The 18,631-nt window shown below is 49.6% G+C and overlaps 1 protein-coding gene across 4 annotated transcripts in view; it reads left to right on the top strand.

The window, feature by feature from the left end:
* The first annotated feature begins 3,575 nt into the window (after positions 1-3,575).
* TOX2 (TOX high mobility group box family member 2) overlaps positions 3,576-18,631 on the top strand; it is a 154,663-nt gene continuing 139,607 nt past the window's right edge. For 2 of the 4 annotated variants that reach the window (XM_004062176.5, XM_055373012.2), the window contains exon 1: positions 3,576-3,735. In XM_004062176.5, the coding sequence (XP_004062224.4) occupies positions 3,637-3,735 (99 nt within the window). In that variant the 5' untranslated portion in view covers positions 3,576-3,636. Of the gene's footprint in view, positions 3,736-4,836; positions 4,954-18,631 lie in introns of those variants that run through there. The other 2 variants (XM_004062177.5, XM_055373013.2) reach the window with 1 other exon arrangement.

The raw sequence follows: 18,631 nt of genomic DNA on the forward strand, positions 1-18,631 counted from the left end.
TGAGGCCTTGTTGGACTTTGCTGCTGGACTTCTCAGATACCTCCTTGGTGCTGGCTCCCTCCTCAGGGAAGAAAGTGGATATAGGTGACTGGCAGGGTTGATTGTTGCTGCTGCTGGCAGGCTCCAGAGAAGTCAAATAGCTGCCTGTAGCTGACCCATTGCACATGCATCTTCAAACTCTGGTGGTCATTGTTCTACACCTCTGGCCAGAGTTAGTAGGACCAACACTGTGGAAATATGGGCAGTAGGAAGTGCTCCAGGTGGAATTTCCAGACTTAGGTGTAGTCCTGGCTCTACTATTAACTGTCAGGATGTGCATTCCTCACTGGGTCTCACTCTTCTCATCTGTAAAATGGCCACAGCAGTCTTATTTCCTGACCCAGAGTATTTCTGTGAAGACTGATTTCTCCAACCTGCAACAGAGGTGTCTGCAAAAAAAAAACTCGATCACAAGGTCAGGAGATCAAGACCATCCTGGCCAACATGGTAAAACCCTGTCTCTACTAAAAATACAAAAATTAGCTGGGCATGGTGGCACACACCCGTAATCCCAGCTACTCGGGAGGCTGAGGCAGGAGAATCGCTTGAACCAGGGAGTGGGAGTTTGCAGTGAGCCAAGATCACACCACTGCACTCCAGCCTGGTGACAGAGTGAGACTCTGTCTCAAAAAACAAACAAACAAACAAACAAAAACACCAAAGCAAAATGAAACAAAATAAAACTACAGCAAGCATTATAACTAATGGTGAACTATTGATATCTTTCCTTCTGAGATCAGGAAATCAGGAATGGGACAAGAGTGTCTGCTACTATTGCTTCTTTCCAAAATTATACTGGTGATATTAGCCAGTGCAACAAGGCAAGAAAAAGAAACAAAACTTATAAGAATTGAAAAGAAAAAACTAAAACTCTCATTTTTACAGATGTGATAGAAATTTTTTTTAAAGCCAAAGAATCTACAGATGAATTACTAGAATTAATAAACGAGTTTGGCAATGTTGCTGGATACAAGGGCATTATTTAAAAATCTATTTATACTATGTTTCAGACCTATATTGCTAAGTAACAAATCACTCCAAAACTTTGTGGCTTAAAATAACAATAATCATTTATTATCTCTCGTGGTTTCTGTGCATTTTGGATTCAAGAAGGGCTCATCTGCACAGTTCAGCCTTTTTCATGTGGGTGCAGTCAGATAGCAGATGAAACAGGAACAGCAGAAGCTGGCACAGCTGGGGACTGGCTAGGAATCCCTCTTTACTTAGGATCAGGGTCTCTGCATATGATTTTTCTGTGTGGGTTAGTTTGGGCTTCTTCAATGCATGGCAGCCTAAGAGAGAGTTCTTATATGATGGCTTAGTGTTCCAAAGACAAAAGTCCGGAGAGAGGGAGCCAGGTAGAAGCCCTATTAATTTTATGATCTAGCTAGCCTCAGAAGTCACATAGATTCACTTCTGTCACATTCTTTTTGTTAAAACCCATTTGCTAAGACTAATCCCTTCCCAAGGGGAAGAGTGTTAGACTCTACTTCTTGGGAAGGGTGTCAAAGTATTTGTGACATGTTGTAAAACAACAACCCTGTACTGACAACAAACAGAAAATAAAATAAAGAAGCCATTCATAATAGCAACAAAAAATACCTGGGGCTAAATTTAATAAAAGATGTGCAAGGTCTCCACGTAGAAAACTACAAAACATTGCTGAGATAACTTTTTTAAAAACCCAAAATAAATGAAGGGACATACCATGTTCATGGATAAGAAGTTTTTACTATTGAAAATGTTAATTTTATTCCAATTGATCTAAAGGTTCAAAGTGATACCAATTGAAATCCCAGCAAGATTGTGTTAGTGTGTTTGTGTGTATGTATATAAATAGGTATGCTGATTCCAAAATTTCTGTGAAAGTGTAAACATCAAGAATAGCCAATGCAGTCTTAAAAGAACAAAATGGGTAGGCTTATTTCATGGGACATTTAGACTTATAAGCCCACAGTAATCCAGACATTGTGATAATGGCACAGGGAGAGAAAAATAGGCTAACAGAACAGAATAGAGAATTCAGGAACAGTCTTATGCACATATAGACTACTTGATTTATGACAATGTTAGCATTGCAGAAGAGTATGTGTGTGTGTGTAGGGGGGTGGTGGTGGTGGTGGTGGTGATCTTTTCAATAAAGAGTGCTGGTCAGTTGGATATCCAGATGAAAAAAATGGACACAGGACAATGGAAATTTTTTTCTGATGAGGTGTGGCATTGTATTTCTAGAAACAATGACTGCTGAAATTTATTTGGAAGTTCTTTCCTTTCTGAGCTATAATTTCCCTCTGTTGTTCCCAAGCCTTCAGTGAATGCCTGTTTCCCACACCTGTCTTTTGTTAATGCATCTTTCTTATGGTCCTAGTTCTAGGCCAGGACCAGCAAAGCCCAAGCAGCAGTTGAGAACTTAGTTCTAAGCTAGCTCCTGAGTGGGCAGGAAGCTCAAGTCCTTTTCTCCCAGTGGCATCCTATATCCTGGTGCCACACAAGAATGCCATTCTGGCTGACTTCGCCTCCTGGCCTCTCCCAGTCAGACATACCTGGAGCAGTCAGTGAGCAGTGAGATTGCTAGGGGAGATTGCTAGTGTAGACAATTCTTGCATGATGAGGGGGATGGGGGTGCAACAGTCTAGCAACCAGCAAGTGATATCAAGAACTAGAGGGGTTGTTTTTTTTTTTGGTTGGGGAGGAACCCCATTTCACAGTCACCTTTCTGATCCACCATCAGAGCCATCCCATTCCAATCTCATTTTCTTCCTTTCCTCACTCCAAGAGACCGTGACTGTGGGCAGATCCTAGACCCCTCTTCAGAGCTTCAGGCTCTAGGCATTCCTGCGGCCCTCCCTTCCCTATCATTAAAAGGGGTGGGGTCCTGCTGCCTTCTCCAAGTGGTTTCAGCTCTGGATCCTTTGGGGGCAATGGAGCCCACCCGCCTGGAGCTCCATTACTGATGCTGCAAGTTTTTGACTCAGTTTCCCCATATGTGAGTGAGAGTTTAAGCGCGGCAATCTCCAGGGGGGGCTGTCAAGCTGACTCAGATCAGTGAGACGAGGAGGGGGCGGGCATGCTAAGAGCATCCTCCGGCGCTGGCCTGCGTCCCCCCAGGTAAGGCAGCACCCATCTCCAAAGTGGTCCTGTCACCACCTTCCTCTTCTCCCCCCGCACCCACGCCGCGGGGCGGGGGCTAGCGCCGCCTCAAATATTTAGGGCAAGGGAGTGTCCCACTTCTGGGGAGGGGTGCCGTTCGGGCTTCTCTCCTCACCGTGGGTGGCGAAAGGCGGGACGGAAAAGCGCCGTCTGGACAGGCGCACCCCCCTCAGGGATGCAGGGCCGGGCGGGGGACCCGGCGGCGGCCCAGCCCGGAGGAAGGACCTCCACGCCCCGGCCCGGGCCCCCGGGCCCCCGGCCCTAGGCAGCGCCCGAGGCCGGAACAATAGCACGCGAGGGCGGGGCGGGGGCGGGGGCGGGGCGCTCCTCTGGGCGCCGCCCCCGGCCCGCCCCCCGCGCTCGCAGTCCCGCTCGCACACTGGCTCCCACCCGCCGCCCGCCCAGGCACTGCCCGCGGGAGCCGCCGCCGCCGCCGCCGCGCCCGCCATGGACGTCCGCCTGTACCCCTCGGCGCCCGCGGTGGGCGCGCGGCCCGGGGCCGAGCCGGCCGGCCTGGCGCACCTGGACTATTACCACGGCGGCAAGGTAGGCGGGGGCGGGCGGGGGTCCCCGGCGGGCGGGGCCGGAGTCACCTGGCAGCTCGGGACTCAGGCGCTCCCGGGGTCACACGGGGCCGCGCACATCAGCCCCGCCGACGGGCACGGGCGGCTCACATCGATCCCCTCGCGGCCACGCTCACGCCCTGAGTTGTTGGGATCGCGGGCAGAAGTCATCCCGACAGCCACCCGTGCGACGACACAGTGGCCCCTCACTCGCGTCCCCCTGACAGCCTCGCAGTCATTCACAAGCCGTCACAGTGACCCACGGCCACACGCAGGCGGCCAGGCACTGCTTACACGGTCCCGCCGTCCCACGCAAGTCACCCTGACAGTCACTTATACACAACGACACGCAACCACTCACCCGCGAACAGCCTCACCGCCACAGACGAGTCACCCACAGACGCTCCGATGCCCCACACACCGTGACATGCCCCCACCCGCTGTCACACCCAGGCACAACGGGGGACAGTCACACAAAGAAGTCGCCCGACAGTCACACGCTCGCAGCCACAACGCCTCACCCAGGCGCACGCTGTCACACACAGCCACCCCCCTGGACGGTGAGCCTCAGACACAGATCGTCCTGACGGCCACACAGTCACACGCGGTCACACCCAGGGACGGCCACACCTCGGTCATCCACACTCGCGCGTCGAGGTTTAACTTCTCAGCGCCGCAGCACACTAATTGGGCAGTTTACTAATTGGCCGTCACTGCCTGGCGGGGCCTCGGATTCCGAGTAGGCTGCGGCCAATCGAGGCCTGTCCCCTCCCGGGAGCGGTGAGCCGGCGTCCCTCCAGGCTGGGGCTGTAGTGCCGGACACCCTCCCTCCTCCATGTTTCCAGGATCTACCCCCCGACCCCAGCCAGGTCCCAGCTGCGCTGCGCCGGGAGCATTCCCAGTGATGGAGGCTTGCGTGCCTGGAACCCCGAACCCGAGGCATCAGGTCCCACTGCCCGGTCTGGCCCAGCCTGGATGGGTTGGGTGCCTCTAAGCAGTCCGCGTCCCCTTCGGTCGCCGGGGAGGGAACTTTCAAACTTAGTTAGGAAGCCAGACTGTCCGCGCGTCCGCCGGTCGGTGCGTCGGTCCCGGGCCGGCTGGAGCCAAGCGCGGGTTTTCGTCACTCGGAGCCCGGATTGAACAGCGCGCGTGGGTTTCCCGCGGCCCTGGCGCAGACGCGCGGGCTCCGTGGCGATGCGGGGTGAGTGCGCGTCCAGTGGCTGGATCGGCGCGCCCCAGGGTCTCTCCCCAACCTCGCAGGCTTTTCGTCAGGCCCCTGGTAGTGGGGATGAGGCAGGACAGAGGCGTCCCGGCGCGGATCCCGGGGCCTCCCGGGCTGGGCCTCCCTGAGTGCGCCCTCAGGCCCCAGGGGAGCGGCTTCTGGCAAAGCCTCCCTGCAGTTCGCCAGGGGCAGCAAGCATCCAGGCCACTAGGGCCTGCGCGATGTGGGGCGGTGGTGGGCGACAAGTGAGGTCTCGCGAAGAGTGGCGGTGGTTCTCTTTTGTCCAGTGACCTGCAAAGTTAGAAGCCGATGAGGGGGGATGGTAGCCTCAGGAGAAGGCCGGGAGCTGCCTCCAGTCTGATGGAGGAAAATAGATTAAAAGTAGCAAGTGGAGTTTTCAGGGAGGAGAAGGTTGGGTGTGGGGGCAGCTGGTCTGTCTTCTGCCCTTGGCTTTGTTATTTTTCAAAATGTGAAGTTGGCGAGGTAGGTACCAGCCTCTGGTTTGCGGGTGTGGGTGGGCTGGGCATTTGTGCCTCAAAGTCTGAGTGGGTGGGGGTTTAGCCTGGAGCGCTCCGTTTGAGGGTGGTGTTTCTATAAATCTCGCCAGGGTGGGGCTGTCTCAAATAGGGGCCTTTGGAGGCAGGACTCAACCGAGGCCCCTGCTTTATTCTGATGCTCTGTAAACCTCTGACTCAGCACCAGAACCTGTGCGAATCTCGCCGGGAAGGGCCCGTCAGGGAGGGAATGAGAAGCCGGCGATTCTGGTTTCTTTCTGTGTGGGATGTAGGACCCCTGGCCCATAGCTGAGGACGTGTCCGGAGTGGGGCGGGGCAGGGATGGGGGTGGGGATGCAGCTGAGCCACTTGATAGGTGAAAGGAAGGTCTGACTTTGCACTTGGATGTGAAACCTGCTACTCAGTCCTTCAGGCTAGAGCAGGGTGAGGCGGGAGGGGAGAGGTCACTGTACTCATTTAGGGGCTAGAGGTCTTTTGGTAAGGGATTCCCAAGTGGGCATGGCCTTAGTGGTGGTGGTTGTGGGGTAGGGCCAGGCTGTGATCAGGAACTCCCCTTTTCTGGCTCAAGAAGTGGATGGGGAGGGGTTGGGGAGGGAAATGCCCAAGCTCCACCTTTACACTAGTCACTATCAAAGCTGGAGGGGAAACAGGCTCCGGGTGCAGTAGTGACCACACTTGGGGCCTGTAGGCCTGGCTGAATCCACACATTGTGGGGTGGACACACCCACACATGGGGGGCTCTGTCCGCAGACAAGAGGCTCGTTGCACAGGGAGCCAGGCTTTATATACATGAGGGCAAGCATTTGCCCAAGTGATGCCCGACACCTATGGGGCAGTTGACCTGGAAGGGCTCTTGGCGACCGTCCCCTTGGCGACCATCCCCTTGGCGACTGTCCCCTTAGCGATCCTCTACACAGAGATTCCCAGCCTCTTTAAACCAAAGTCACGAACATTGGTTGTTCTTTTGGTATCTTTTGTTTGAGAAAATGCACACTAATGAAAAGCTGTTATGGTTTTATTTTTGCTTTGAAATAGATGTGTATTTTATTAATCACAATATTAGCATGCATTAGAAAAATAGCTTAACAGGTATGAAGAAGACTCATTACTATTTAATGTAATAAAGGTGCTTTTTGAGCATAGGGATTTGTGGCCCCATGGCTCCTAGGATCTGTGGCTCCATGCTGGGAACCATTGGTCTCCTCCTTCTTTGCATTACAGAAGGGGAAACTGAGTCACAGAGGAGTGTAACTCAGATTACACAGCAAGTAAGGAGCAAAGATGAGGCCTGAGCCCAGGTTTGACTCCCAGCAGGACACTTGTTTGGCTTTTTTGCAAGTCTCTGTCATGGTTCAGGGGTTTAGAGCCTGTAACATCTTTCTTAGGGTAACTATGAACACCTGGTTCAGATTTTGGCAAGGCATCTTACCAGGCTGGGGGACAGCTGGGGGATCCCTGCTCGACTATGGCAGACTAGTGTAAACTAGTCATCAGAACTGGGCAAGCCTGGGTTCAAATGTCCATTTGTTGCTTAGTGACCTAGGGCAAATGATTTTTAGCTCATTTTTTACAGAGATGTGATTTACATACAATAACATGAAGATTTTAAGTGTACAGTTCCATGAGTTTTGATAAATATTAACACTCATGTAACCAGCATCCCAGTCCAGATAGAGAACATTTCCGTCATCCCAGGAAGTTCCCTCACATCCCTTTATAGTCAGCACGCCTTATCCCCATCTCCAGAGGCAACTACTTACCTGATTTCTGTTACCAATGCTTTCTTTAAGTTCAATTTAGGTATATTAACCATGCTTAAGTTCTAGAACTTGATATGCAGCATAAACATTTGTGTGTCTGTCTTCTTTTTGCTCAATGTAACGTCTTCAACATTCATCCACGATGTTGTATATATCCATAGTTTGTTCCATTTAATTGCTGAGTAATATTATATTGTATAAATATAATACAATTGGTTTATCCATTCACCTGCAGGTGGACATTTGGGTTTGTTTCCAAGTTGGAGCTATTATAAGTAAAGCTACTGTGAACATTCTTATACAAGTCTTTTTGTGGGCGGGGAAAATCATTTAATATCTCTGAGTCTTGGTGTTCTCTCAAAGACAACATTGCCTACCTCTGAGTTTCAGGAAGGTTAAGTGAGGTGATACAGGTTAGGACAGTTATTGGCACATACCAGCTACTAATTAGATAACAACAATATCAACCATCTGGGGCCCATTCCAGGAAGAGGCGTAGCATCTCCGTTCCAGCATCCTTCGTCCCTGGACTGAAGGGATGAAGGCCTTCATCAAGGCCAACCTGGGTACCACCTTCCCCATGTGGTGCTTCACAGCCAGCAAACTTCTCTTTCTTTCCAGGCTTCCCCAAGAACTGATAACTGCATAGGATGTGGCATGTTCTGCCATCCATCATTCTACCAACAATATTTATTGAGCACTTCTTGGTGCTAGGCACTGTGCAAGGCAACTGATGCTGCAGCAGTGAACAAAAGTCACTCAAATCACTGCCCTCTGGAGCTTATTTATCAGTGTGGGAAGTCATAAATATATGGGTGAAATATATGGTATCATGATTGATGGGAATATGACTTTTGGAGAAAAATGGAACAGGAAAGAGAGTTGGGAGTCCCAAGGCCTGGGGCTGGTTTGTGATTTTTAAATAGGGAAGTTGAGGAAGGCCTTGTGGTCTAGAATAGTGTTTCTCAAATCTATGTACACATGAAGAATCAGCTGGCAAGATTTTTTTTTAAATTTTATTTTATTTTAAGTTCCAGGATACATGTGCAGGATGTGTATATTTGTTACATAGGTAAACGTCTGCCATGGTGGTTTGCTACACCTATCAACCCATCACCTAGGTGTTAAGCCCCGCATGCATTAGCTATTTATCCTGATGCTCTCACTCCCTCCCTCCCCCTGGCACTTGACAGGCCCCGGTGTGTGTTGTTCCCCTCCCTGTGTCCATGTGTTCTCATTGTTCAGCTCCCACTTATAAGTGAGAACATGCGGTGTTTGGTTTTCTGTTCCTATGTTAATTTGCTGAGGATAATGGCTTCCAGCTCCATCCATGCCACTGCAAAGGACATGATCTCGTTCCTTTTTATGGCTGCATAGTATTCCATGGTGTATATGTACCACATTCTCTTTATCCAGGTTAACACTGATGGGCATTTGGGTTGATTCCGTGTCTTTTGTCTGGCGAGATTTTAAAAACAGATTCTTGGGCTCCACCCCCAGAGATTTGATTCAGTTGGTCTGGCATGGGGCCCTAGGAATTTGCATGTCTAATGAGCTACCCAGGTGATGTTACTGCTGATCCAAGGACCACACTTTGTGTAGCAGTTGCTTGGTTGTTTGTGTACAGGCTTTTGTGGGCTTCTGGCAGGCAGGAATTCTGCCCAGCACTTGGCATCATGCCTGACTCATAATTGCTCAGTAAATATGTGCTGGTGGGTGAAGGATTCAACTTCCCACCCACACAGCTCTGGGCACAGCATCTTGTAAGGATGAGATCTGGACAAGCTTGGTTAATGAATGATTGAAGACTCTTTTTGACAAAAATTCATGAAGTGGGGTTAAACTATGGACTTGATCTGGACTTGACCTATGTGAGGCCTGCCCGGCATCCTTGGTGGGTGAGATTCCCACAGCTCCTTTATTCAGGGGCACAGGTGGCTGCTAATGGGTCCCATGGAAGGTACCCTGGGATGGGTGGGCTTAGAGCTGAGATGGCTGGTCCCAGGGAACGCTAGATGGATGTCTGCATCTCTGCTAGGAAGCTCTCATTTACTTTCCATCTAAACGTGTTCCCTATAGCTCCTCCCCCAACCTGTGCTAGAGGCTCCTCCAGGAAGGACCCCAGGATGTTTGCATGGCAGGACCAGCAGCCCAAGCCTGGCACTGCTGCCCCCGATCTGCTGGGTGACCTTGAGCCTGTCAGCACCCTTCTTTGGGCCTCTGTTTCCCTGTGTGCAAAGGGAAGGCAAACCGGTGACCATCAGCCTAGAGGGATGGTGTGGGGGTGGAAATATAATGAAATAAAGGCTGGGAATGTCCTTTCTAACTGTGGAGGGTGCACTGGGAGGGAATGCTGGTGGGAATGGTGCTTTTTGAGGAGATGGGCCTGCTATCCTTCAGAGGACAGGAACCACTGTGTCTGCCTTTACTTTTGTATTCCCAGCGCTAGCCTGACACATAGATGCTCAGCAAATATTTGCTGAATGAATGAATGAATCTAGGGCTTGCCAGTTGTAACCTGTGGCTTGAGGAACTTAGCATCTGTTTGGCTGTTGTCATCTGAAGACTTTGTGGGGGCACAAGGAGCCAGGGCAGGACCCCGCAGAGGCACAGAGTCTTTGGCGGACCTTCCATTCCTAGAGGAGCTTCCCCAAGTGGGATCGGAGGACAGAGCCTGGCACATAGAGCAGCCTGTAGGCGGGAAGAGGAGCTGAGCCTGCATGAAGGACAAGGTCCTGTGCCTCCCCCTTGGTCCAGCAATCCCCCTGCTGTGTGGCTCCTTGCCCCATGTGATTCTGTAGGGCAATCTATTTTGCTTCTCTGATTTCCTAGAGTTGGTCTCAGGATATGAAGGCATCATGGATTCTGGAACCTGGCAGACTTGGGTTTGAACACTGACTTCACCACCATCAGGGCAGGCAAGTTATTTAACCTCCCGGGACTCAGTCTCCTCATCTGTAAAATGGGGACATTGACACCTCCCCTTTGGAGCTTGAGGGTTGGAGATCATGTATGTGTAGCACTTGGCCCCAGCAGGAAATGCTTTCATTTTCATCCACAAAGAGCAGCCCAACTGAAAGTTAAAATGCGAGAGGAACTTGCTTTTCTGCACCAGCTGCTGGAGGACGCTCCACAGCTGCCCCGCCACGTTCTTCTTCTTCTTCTTCTTCTTCTTTTTTTCTAGAGACACAGTCTTGCTCTCTTGCCCAGGCTGGAGTGCAGTGGTACAATCATAGCTCAGTGTAGCCTCAAACTCCTGGGCTCAAATGATCCTTCTGCTTTGGCCTCCCGAAGTGCTGGGACTGCAGGCATGAGCCACCACTTCTGGCCCTGGGCTGCTGGCAGTCCCAACGCTGGATGCTTCCATGTCTTGGTCCCTAGACCTGATTTTCCTGAGCCTCTGGGTTGAAGGAGCCTCTTATTGGAGTGTCCAGGATTATGAATTGGGATAGAGTTGCTCATTTCCTCCACCTGTTACCTTCTTGAATCTGTGCAGCAGAGAAAGTGGGTTTTGGAGGCAGAGAAATTGGTTCAAATCACAGCTGCCCAATCCACTGGCTTGGGCAGGTGACCTCATGCACATCACTTAGATGTTCAGGTCTCAGTTTTCTTATCTGTACAAGGGGACAGAAATGCCTGCCTTCTATTGTTGCTGCGAAGATCAGATTCAAGTAATAGGTATGGAAATTCTGCCTAATCTAGAATGCTGTTTCCCAGCCTCGGCGCTATTGACATTTTGGACCTAATAACATTGTTGTGGGAATTGTTGCATGCATTGCGGAGTGTTTAGTCATATCCCTGGCCCCTACCTAGTAGATGCCAAGAGCATCACCCTGCCCCCAGTCGTGACAACAAAAATGTCTCCAGACTTTGCCCCTGGTTGAGAACCAGTGATGTGGGAAGGAAGTTTAGCGCAGGTAAACTAGAAGATGGTGGTGAAGGGAATTGCAGTACCACAGCAGGGACCGTGCTTTCTGGCCAGGGCTTCAGTCCACTGTCTCCCTTTGGTAATCCTGTATCCACAGGGTTGACAGTCATCTTATTTACATGGATTCAAACCTACAGGATGATTTTTCAGCATGGTTTGGGAGCAACAGTAAAAACATATGGTAAGTGATTATTAACCTAATGAGTTGTGGTAAATCGTAATTTTATATCTTAATGAAATGATGTTGTATGACACAGGATAATACATTTTGATCAATTTCCCTGGTATTTAAAACTTGCTGCTGTACAGTTGCTAATTCTGGTGCCTGCCAGGATGAGCAACCTGATTGTGGTTTTTCAATATTTAATGGCCTGTTTACTGCTGGGTTTCTCAGATGTTCAACAGGTTTTTATTGAGTGCCTACTGGGTGCTGGGGATTCAGCCCTGTCCTGGAGGCTCAGTAACTCCAGAGGAAAGTTTTATTTACTGGGTGAATGGCTATGTGGATTTGTAATCAATTGGCTTAAAATGCAGAGTAATAATTAAATATAAAATTGGCTGAGCAGTGCCAATGCCGGGAGTGTGGGAAGGTTTCACAATGGCAGAGTCTTACAGGAATGCCAGGTGGGCTGCCTGGGGGCATGTAGAGTGGTGGGGGGTGTTCCAGGCAGAGGGAGCAGCCATTGTAGGGGTGCTTTGGGGATACTGTCAGCCTAAGGAGGGGAAACCTGCCTGCGTGGGAGTTGGGACACCAGCAGAGATGGTTATGAAGAGCCTTGCACCCCAGCCTGTGGGGCTTTAAGTAGAGGACTGTGCCTGGAACCAGGGGTGCGGTGCACAAGTATGGAATGCATCACGTTGCTGGATTCTGACCGTCCTCAACGACTGTCTCTTGGTCTTCTGCTGATGGGAAAGTCTAATGACTTGCATTTGATTTCCCCCAGTAGCCCATGATAGATACTCTGCTTCTCAAACTTTAGCCCACCAGAATCACCTGGAGCACAGTTAAAACAGACTGCTGTGTTCCACTCCCAGAAGTTCTGACTCAGCAGGCCTGGGGAGGAGCTGAAAGTTAGCACTACTAGCAAGTCGATGGTGCTGATGGTGCCAGTCTGGGATCCACACTTAGAGAACCTCTGGTCTAGACTAGAATGTGGCAGGATTGTCCTGCCTTAACTGAGGACAGTAGAGATGTATTGCTGGCCTGGGGCATGGAGCCCTGGTGTGGACCTGGTTAGGTGTCTTTCTCAAGCCCCTTGGTGGGTTGTAGGGAGAATCTTCTTCACCCTGGGGAAAATCTCACATTGGGTTGCCTGAAAATGGACTCTGAGATGGAGAGTTGCTTGTGGAAGGTTTATGTGGGGAAGTTCTCTGCGGTGAAGTGGGTGGAAGGGGTGCACCTGCAGGGGACACAGGAGGAAACATGCTTGGGCCGGGGAGAAGCTGGCCTGGCCTGACCTGTGGTTCTGACGAACGCCATCCCACAGGGAGCTGTGGCGCTAAGGTGGCTCTTTAGTGTTGCCCCAGATGGAGGTGAGGGGACTGCCCAAGCCTTTGATTTCTGCATCATCTGGTCATTTCAGCATAAGTGAGAGGCCTAAAAGTGAACAGCAGGCAGTTCCCTTGGGTGAAGGAGTTCACTGCAGTAGAGGGCAGTCCCATTGAAGGGCGAGCTGCAAGCCCAGCCGCTGATATTCCTGAGGTTGGGGGATGAGCATATGGAAGAGGGCTGGGGAGTACCACTGTGACCATCTCAGGGAGATTTCCCAGGAAATCAAGGGCCAGCATGTGAATGACTTTTAGTGACGGTCACTCACTTGCTCAAGGTTCTTCTTTGTCTCATGAAGTGAGAGAGATGTGTCATCTGCTCTGCGTAGGAAAGGCAGGATAGTTACTTTTTGGGTCCAAGGGAAGACAAATGGTAATTAATGGAGTTTTTAGGGGCTCAAAGATGCTCTTAGATGCTCCAGGGTGGGATTCCAGAGTCCTTGCACTGAGCTGTCACATATCTTCCTGTGTGTTAGGGAGGACTCCAGATGAGTCTCCAAGGAGCTTCTGGGCCATGCTTAAGGAGGTCACCTCTGGGCAAGAGCCAGGGCTTTCTCTTTGGGCTGGGGTCCTGTCTAGTTCAACAAGAGGCCGTCTGCCCTGCCCAGCCTCAATGCAGGTCAGTGTTTCTGGCTTTGCCTTTCACCTTCACTGAGCTCCCAGGAAGCTCAGAGGCAAAGGAGGGGTCACCTGTAGCCATAACATAGGCTACTGTGGTGTGGCTACTGTTCATTAACTCACTCCCAACTGCACCTCATTTTTCTACCATTTTCCTCTTTGAGTCCTGCCACTGTTTTATTTTTTAAAAATTGATTTTGCTCTTTGTAAGACACACAGAAGTATTTTAGAAGAGGAAAGACACAAGTGAAGTCCCTCTCACTCTCTGTCCCTCTCCCTTCTCCACACACAGCCCTGTGTCCCGGGGTGTCCACTGAAAAGGGTGTGGAGGGTGTACTTCCCATCAAACCCTTTCTTCAGTTCCTTACTTTTAATACATTCATTGTTTTTATTTCTGGAATCATTTTTTTATTTTCCCAGAATTCTGAGTTTCTTGATTGATCTCATTATCATCGTGGTCTATTCTTCTTTTATGGATATGTGACTATCTTGAATCTCTTTGAAGATGGTAGTTCGATTTTTAAAAAAGTGGTCTTTTGTTTCCTGCATTTAACTCTGTTTTATTGGTGGTTCTTCTGTGCACTTTTAGGCCTCTCTTTTATGCTGATATTTTCTACAAATGCCTGGTGATTCTCGACTGACATTTAAATTTGTAAATGGGAGTGGGGGGGTCTAGATCTGTTCTGTGGTTGTGAGTTTCCTCAACATGGGTGGAAGCCGTGACTGCGTGGGTGGGCAGGGTGGATGTTGAGTAGAAACGCCCTGTGTGTGGTGTGTGAGTGCAGACTCTATTGCAGTGTGGGATGAGCCTACAAAGTCCTTGGGGGCCTTTTTGTCCCTCAGGTAGGCCAGCAGTTACCCCCAGGGCGCTGGTGCACTTTTTCCAGCCTTGTGCTCACCCGCAGGAGGGAGTCTCCCAGGCAGATTTCTCATTTCAATTAGAGAATTCTTCTCGTTGGCATTAGCCTGGGGGCAAAACCAACAAACAGCTTCTCCCAGGGCTTTGGACGGGCACAGGGGTCCCAGCGCAGGCTTCCTCTCTCTGGGAATGTTCTCGGGTTCAGTTAGGTGTTGGGTGCCGGTTCCTTAGTGCTCACAGGCTTTGCTGTCAGTCTGTTTCTTTGACTTCTTAGTTTCTAGCAATCTCATAACATTTCTGATCCCAGCCTTTTCCTATTTTCTTATGTGCCTTAAGTTTTCCTAAGGACTATGCTGGGCACATTTGTCCCCATTTTTTAGGTGAGAAGACTGAGGTCCAGATGAATCAAGTAACAGAATGGTGGCAGAGGGGGCTGTTAGGCAGAGCTGGAATTTGGCCCTAGCTTGCTCTGCAGCTGTCAGTGTGCCAGGGGGAGCTCACTTCCTCCTGCTGCAGGGGTGGAAGAGTGTATCACTGGTTCCTTGTCCTAGAGCGCATTTACATTACAGCTAATTAAAATGTGCTTATCTCGAAGCTGGGCCTGATTTGCAGGAATGATTTAGAAACCTGTCAGAAATGAATCGACTCAGTAGTAGTATAACCCAGGGTCAATGCCACGCATACATTTTATTGTTTCATCGTGCTCTGTTTTGGCTTGAACTGAACTTTATGATGTGGAAGATGGACCCTGGGCCCTTTATGTCTCATTTATTCTGCAAATATTTCCTGTTTACATTATTTAGGAAGGTCTCCCACCCCCACTCCCATGCTTTCTCTGTTCTCTATGTCCACCTGAGATGGAAGTTCATTTTTATGCAAACCCAGATGTTGGATCCAAATGTGACTTTGAGTTTGATGGAAGTGCCTGGGTTCATATCATGACACTTATAAGCTGTATGACTTTGGACCTGTCACTTAGCCTCTCTGAGTCGTGGTTTCCTCACATAATCACAATTGCATCTCAGGTTGGTGGTTAGGTCTGTGGGAGAGCAAGTAAGTCTTCCCCTCCCTCATTTCTTCCTCCAGGCACTGTTTAGGTGAACCGAGCCCTCTGTAGAACAGCGAGCATAGACCCTATACTAGGTTTTAGTGCCTTTATACACTGTACAGTCTAAGGAGCTTTTCAGTTCAGGATCGGTGTAGCGCTTGTTCCCATTGGGGCTGTCTCTTTTCTCTCCTGTATCAGTTCCCTTCTTTCTCATTGCAATTCCCACAGGGAGTTTTTAAGGACCAATGAAACATTCAGACTCACAAGATGAACACAGGGGACACTTGGCACCAGTCTCCTCGAAAGATTTGGGACACAGCCTGACACAGCCTGTCAGCAAGGCACGTGAGCTGTTCTCTTCTGCACAAGTAATTCTTGCAACAGTCTCCGCAGTGGTCCACGAAGGTGGCCAGGAGCTATTCTCTTTGCTGCCCCCTCCCTCCCAGGATCTAGTTCAAGTGCAAAGGAATGAGATACACAATGGGTGGCTGTGGAAGCCACCCTGGCTTAGAAGCCTCATTCTCCCAGCAGCCATATCCATTGTAACAATTCCGTAGGCTTAGCTTCAAGGACCCAGGGATATGTCAGGTACAAATGTCTCTGCATCTAGGAAAACCCAAAGTATGGCTTCTTTTTCAGATATTTATAACTTATTTGTAGTTCCTCCCAGTTCAAATGCAACTTACCAATCAGGGGTCATTTTTACCATAAGCAGAGTTGCCTGGTAACATAGTTAACGTCCCACTTTCCTCAGGTTTCCAGGGGAGTTTTGCTCCGCAATTAACAAAGGTGAAATTCTCTTGCAACAAGGAAAAGGGTTTGGTTAACCCTTTCCCCCATATTCATCATCCTACTTTTTTCCCCTGTGGGCTGGTATTTTTGGCATCTCTTTTGGAAGGATGAATGGAGTCCTCAGTAATATATTACACACTGTGTACATTTTCTGATGATCTATGTAACACACACACACACACACACACACACACACACACGTCATGAGATATGCTTTGGAGTCATACTGGCCTGGGATCAAATCTTGGCTTTGCCACCTATGAAGAGTTAATTTCCTTCCTTCCTTCCTTCCTTCCTTCCTTCCTTCCTTCCTTCCTTCCTTCCTTCCTTCCTCCCTTCCCTTCCCTTCCCCTTCCTTCCTTCCTTTCTTCCTTCCTTCCTTCCCTTCCCCTTCCTTCCTTTCTTCCTTCCTTCCTTTCTTCTTTCCTTCCATCCTTCCCTCCTTTCTTCCCTCCCTCCCTCCCTCTATCCCTCCTTCATACAGCCATCCAAGGAGCATGCACTGCCTGCTGTATGCAAGGCTTTGTGGTAGGTGCCAGGCAGGAACAGGTGATTAAGACATGGTCCTTTTCCTTGAGAAGCATGATCTTATTAGAGAGACAGAAATAAACAATTTCAAATGTGTGTGGTAAGCATTATGTTGAAGTAGCACAGGGGAGTGTGGGACCACCAGGCTAGGCTGGGGACAGTCAGGAAAGGCTTCTCAGAGGAAGGGACACTTGCCTGTGCTTGAAGGTGAGTAAAACTTGGCCAAGTGAAGAAGGTAGGGAAAAGCATTCCAGGTAGAAGGAACAACATATGCAAAGGCATAGAAGGTGCTGAGAGTGTCAAGATGTGAGGCTGAAGAAGGGAGCCAGGGGCATTTGGAAAGCTGTTTATTATCTCTGACTTCAGTTTTCTCATATACAAAATGTGATGAGCAATGCTTACTTGTTTATGAAATTAAATGAGGTAATGATGTATGTTTAAGCACCTGGTGTAGTTAGCTTCAATTCCCTTTCCAAATCTGTCTACAGATGCCTAAGAGCCAGGCTTTGATTTTAAATGAGAGAAGGAATAAAAAGCACTGAAGGGCCTGGCCGCCCACTTGCACAGTGCAGGTTTCCTGCAGCTGCTCTTGTGTTGGTTGCTTTATTGCTGCTTTGGACGGAGCACTAAATGTCTGCATGCCGACCTGGATTACGTCCTTCAGGATCAGCGAAGCACATTATTGTGTTTTCTTAATGGCTCAATGCTAACAGCAAGTCACGGCCTGTCGAGGTGTCCTGTGGGACAATTTTTCATCTGCCTATGGCCATGCTTCTGTCTGACGCTCTGTCAACACGCCCTGTCATTCGCTTCTTTGTCTTGCTTTGCCTTCCACATGCCAACTGGGGAAACTTCGCTTTCCATGGAGTTTGGAGACATTTACTATCCAGTGACCAAAGGTCAGGATGAGCTGAGGAGCCATGGTGACCACCATCAATGTCTTTATGATGCATAAATTGGATCCTGTCTCTTCTCCATACAAAGCTACTCAGTGGGGCCGGGCATGGTGGCTCACGCCTGTAATCCCAGCACTTTGGGAGGCAGAGGCGGGTGGATCATTCGAGGTCAGGAGTTCAAGACCAGCCTGGCCAACATGGTGAAACCCCGTCTCTACTAAAAATATGAAAAAAAAAAAAAAAACAACTGGGCATGGTGGCTCATGCCTGTAATCTCAACTACTTGGGAGGCTGAGGCAGGAGAATCACTTGAACCCTGGAGGCAGAGGTTGCAGCGAGCTGAGATCATTCCACTGCACTCCAATCTGGCGACAGAGTGAGACCCTGTCTCAAAAACAAACAAACAAACAAACAAAAACAGGGAAAAAAACCCCCACAAAGCTGCTCAATGGCTTTCTGTTGTAGCTTGATGAACTCTTACAAACCTAAATCACATCTTCTTAGGTTTCTGCTTAAAGCCTTCCAGTGCTTTGCCCTGGTGAGTAGATAACATCCAACTCCTTCTTTGGCCCATAAGTCCTCACGTGAGCTCGCCTCTGCCTGCATTTCCAGCCTCTGTTCCAGGAACCAGGCTTCATGCTGGGGACATGGTGATGAGCAAAGTCAGAGTCAGTCCCCCTCAGTGACTCCATTCCAGTCACCTGGCCTTCTTGCTATTTCTCAGATTCCCCCACCCTGTTCTTTTGCGCTTGAGGGCCTTTGCACATGCTGTTCCCTTTGCCTGGAATGTTCTTGCCCTCATTCTTTACATGGCTGGCTCCTGCCCAGCCTCTGACCTCAGCTTCATCCTCGTCTTCCCAGAGTCTGACCTACTCATCTGTGCAGTTGTCTTTCTTTTTGTCTACCATAGCCTCTGAGTATTTTTATTTTTTAATTTTTTATTTGTTTCTTTATTTTTTTGAGATGGAGTCTCGCTCTGTTGCCCAGGTTGGAGTGCAGTGGTGCGATCTCAGCTCACTGCAACCTTCACCTCCCAGGTTCAAGTGATTCTCCTACCTCAGCCTCCCGAGTAGCTGGGATTACAGGCACACACCACCATGCCCGGCTACTTTTTGTATTTTTAGTAGAGACGGGGTTTCACCATGTTGGCCAGGATGGTCTCAAT

This window comes from Gorilla gorilla, chromosome 21 (assembly GCF_029281585.2).
Source record: "Gorilla gorilla gorilla isolate KB3781 chromosome 21, NHGRI_mGorGor1-v2.1_pri, whole genome shotgun sequence".
In the NCBI taxonomy this organism is placed as follows: domain Eukaryota; kingdom Metazoa; phylum Chordata; class Mammalia; order Primates; family Hominidae; genus Gorilla; species Gorilla gorilla.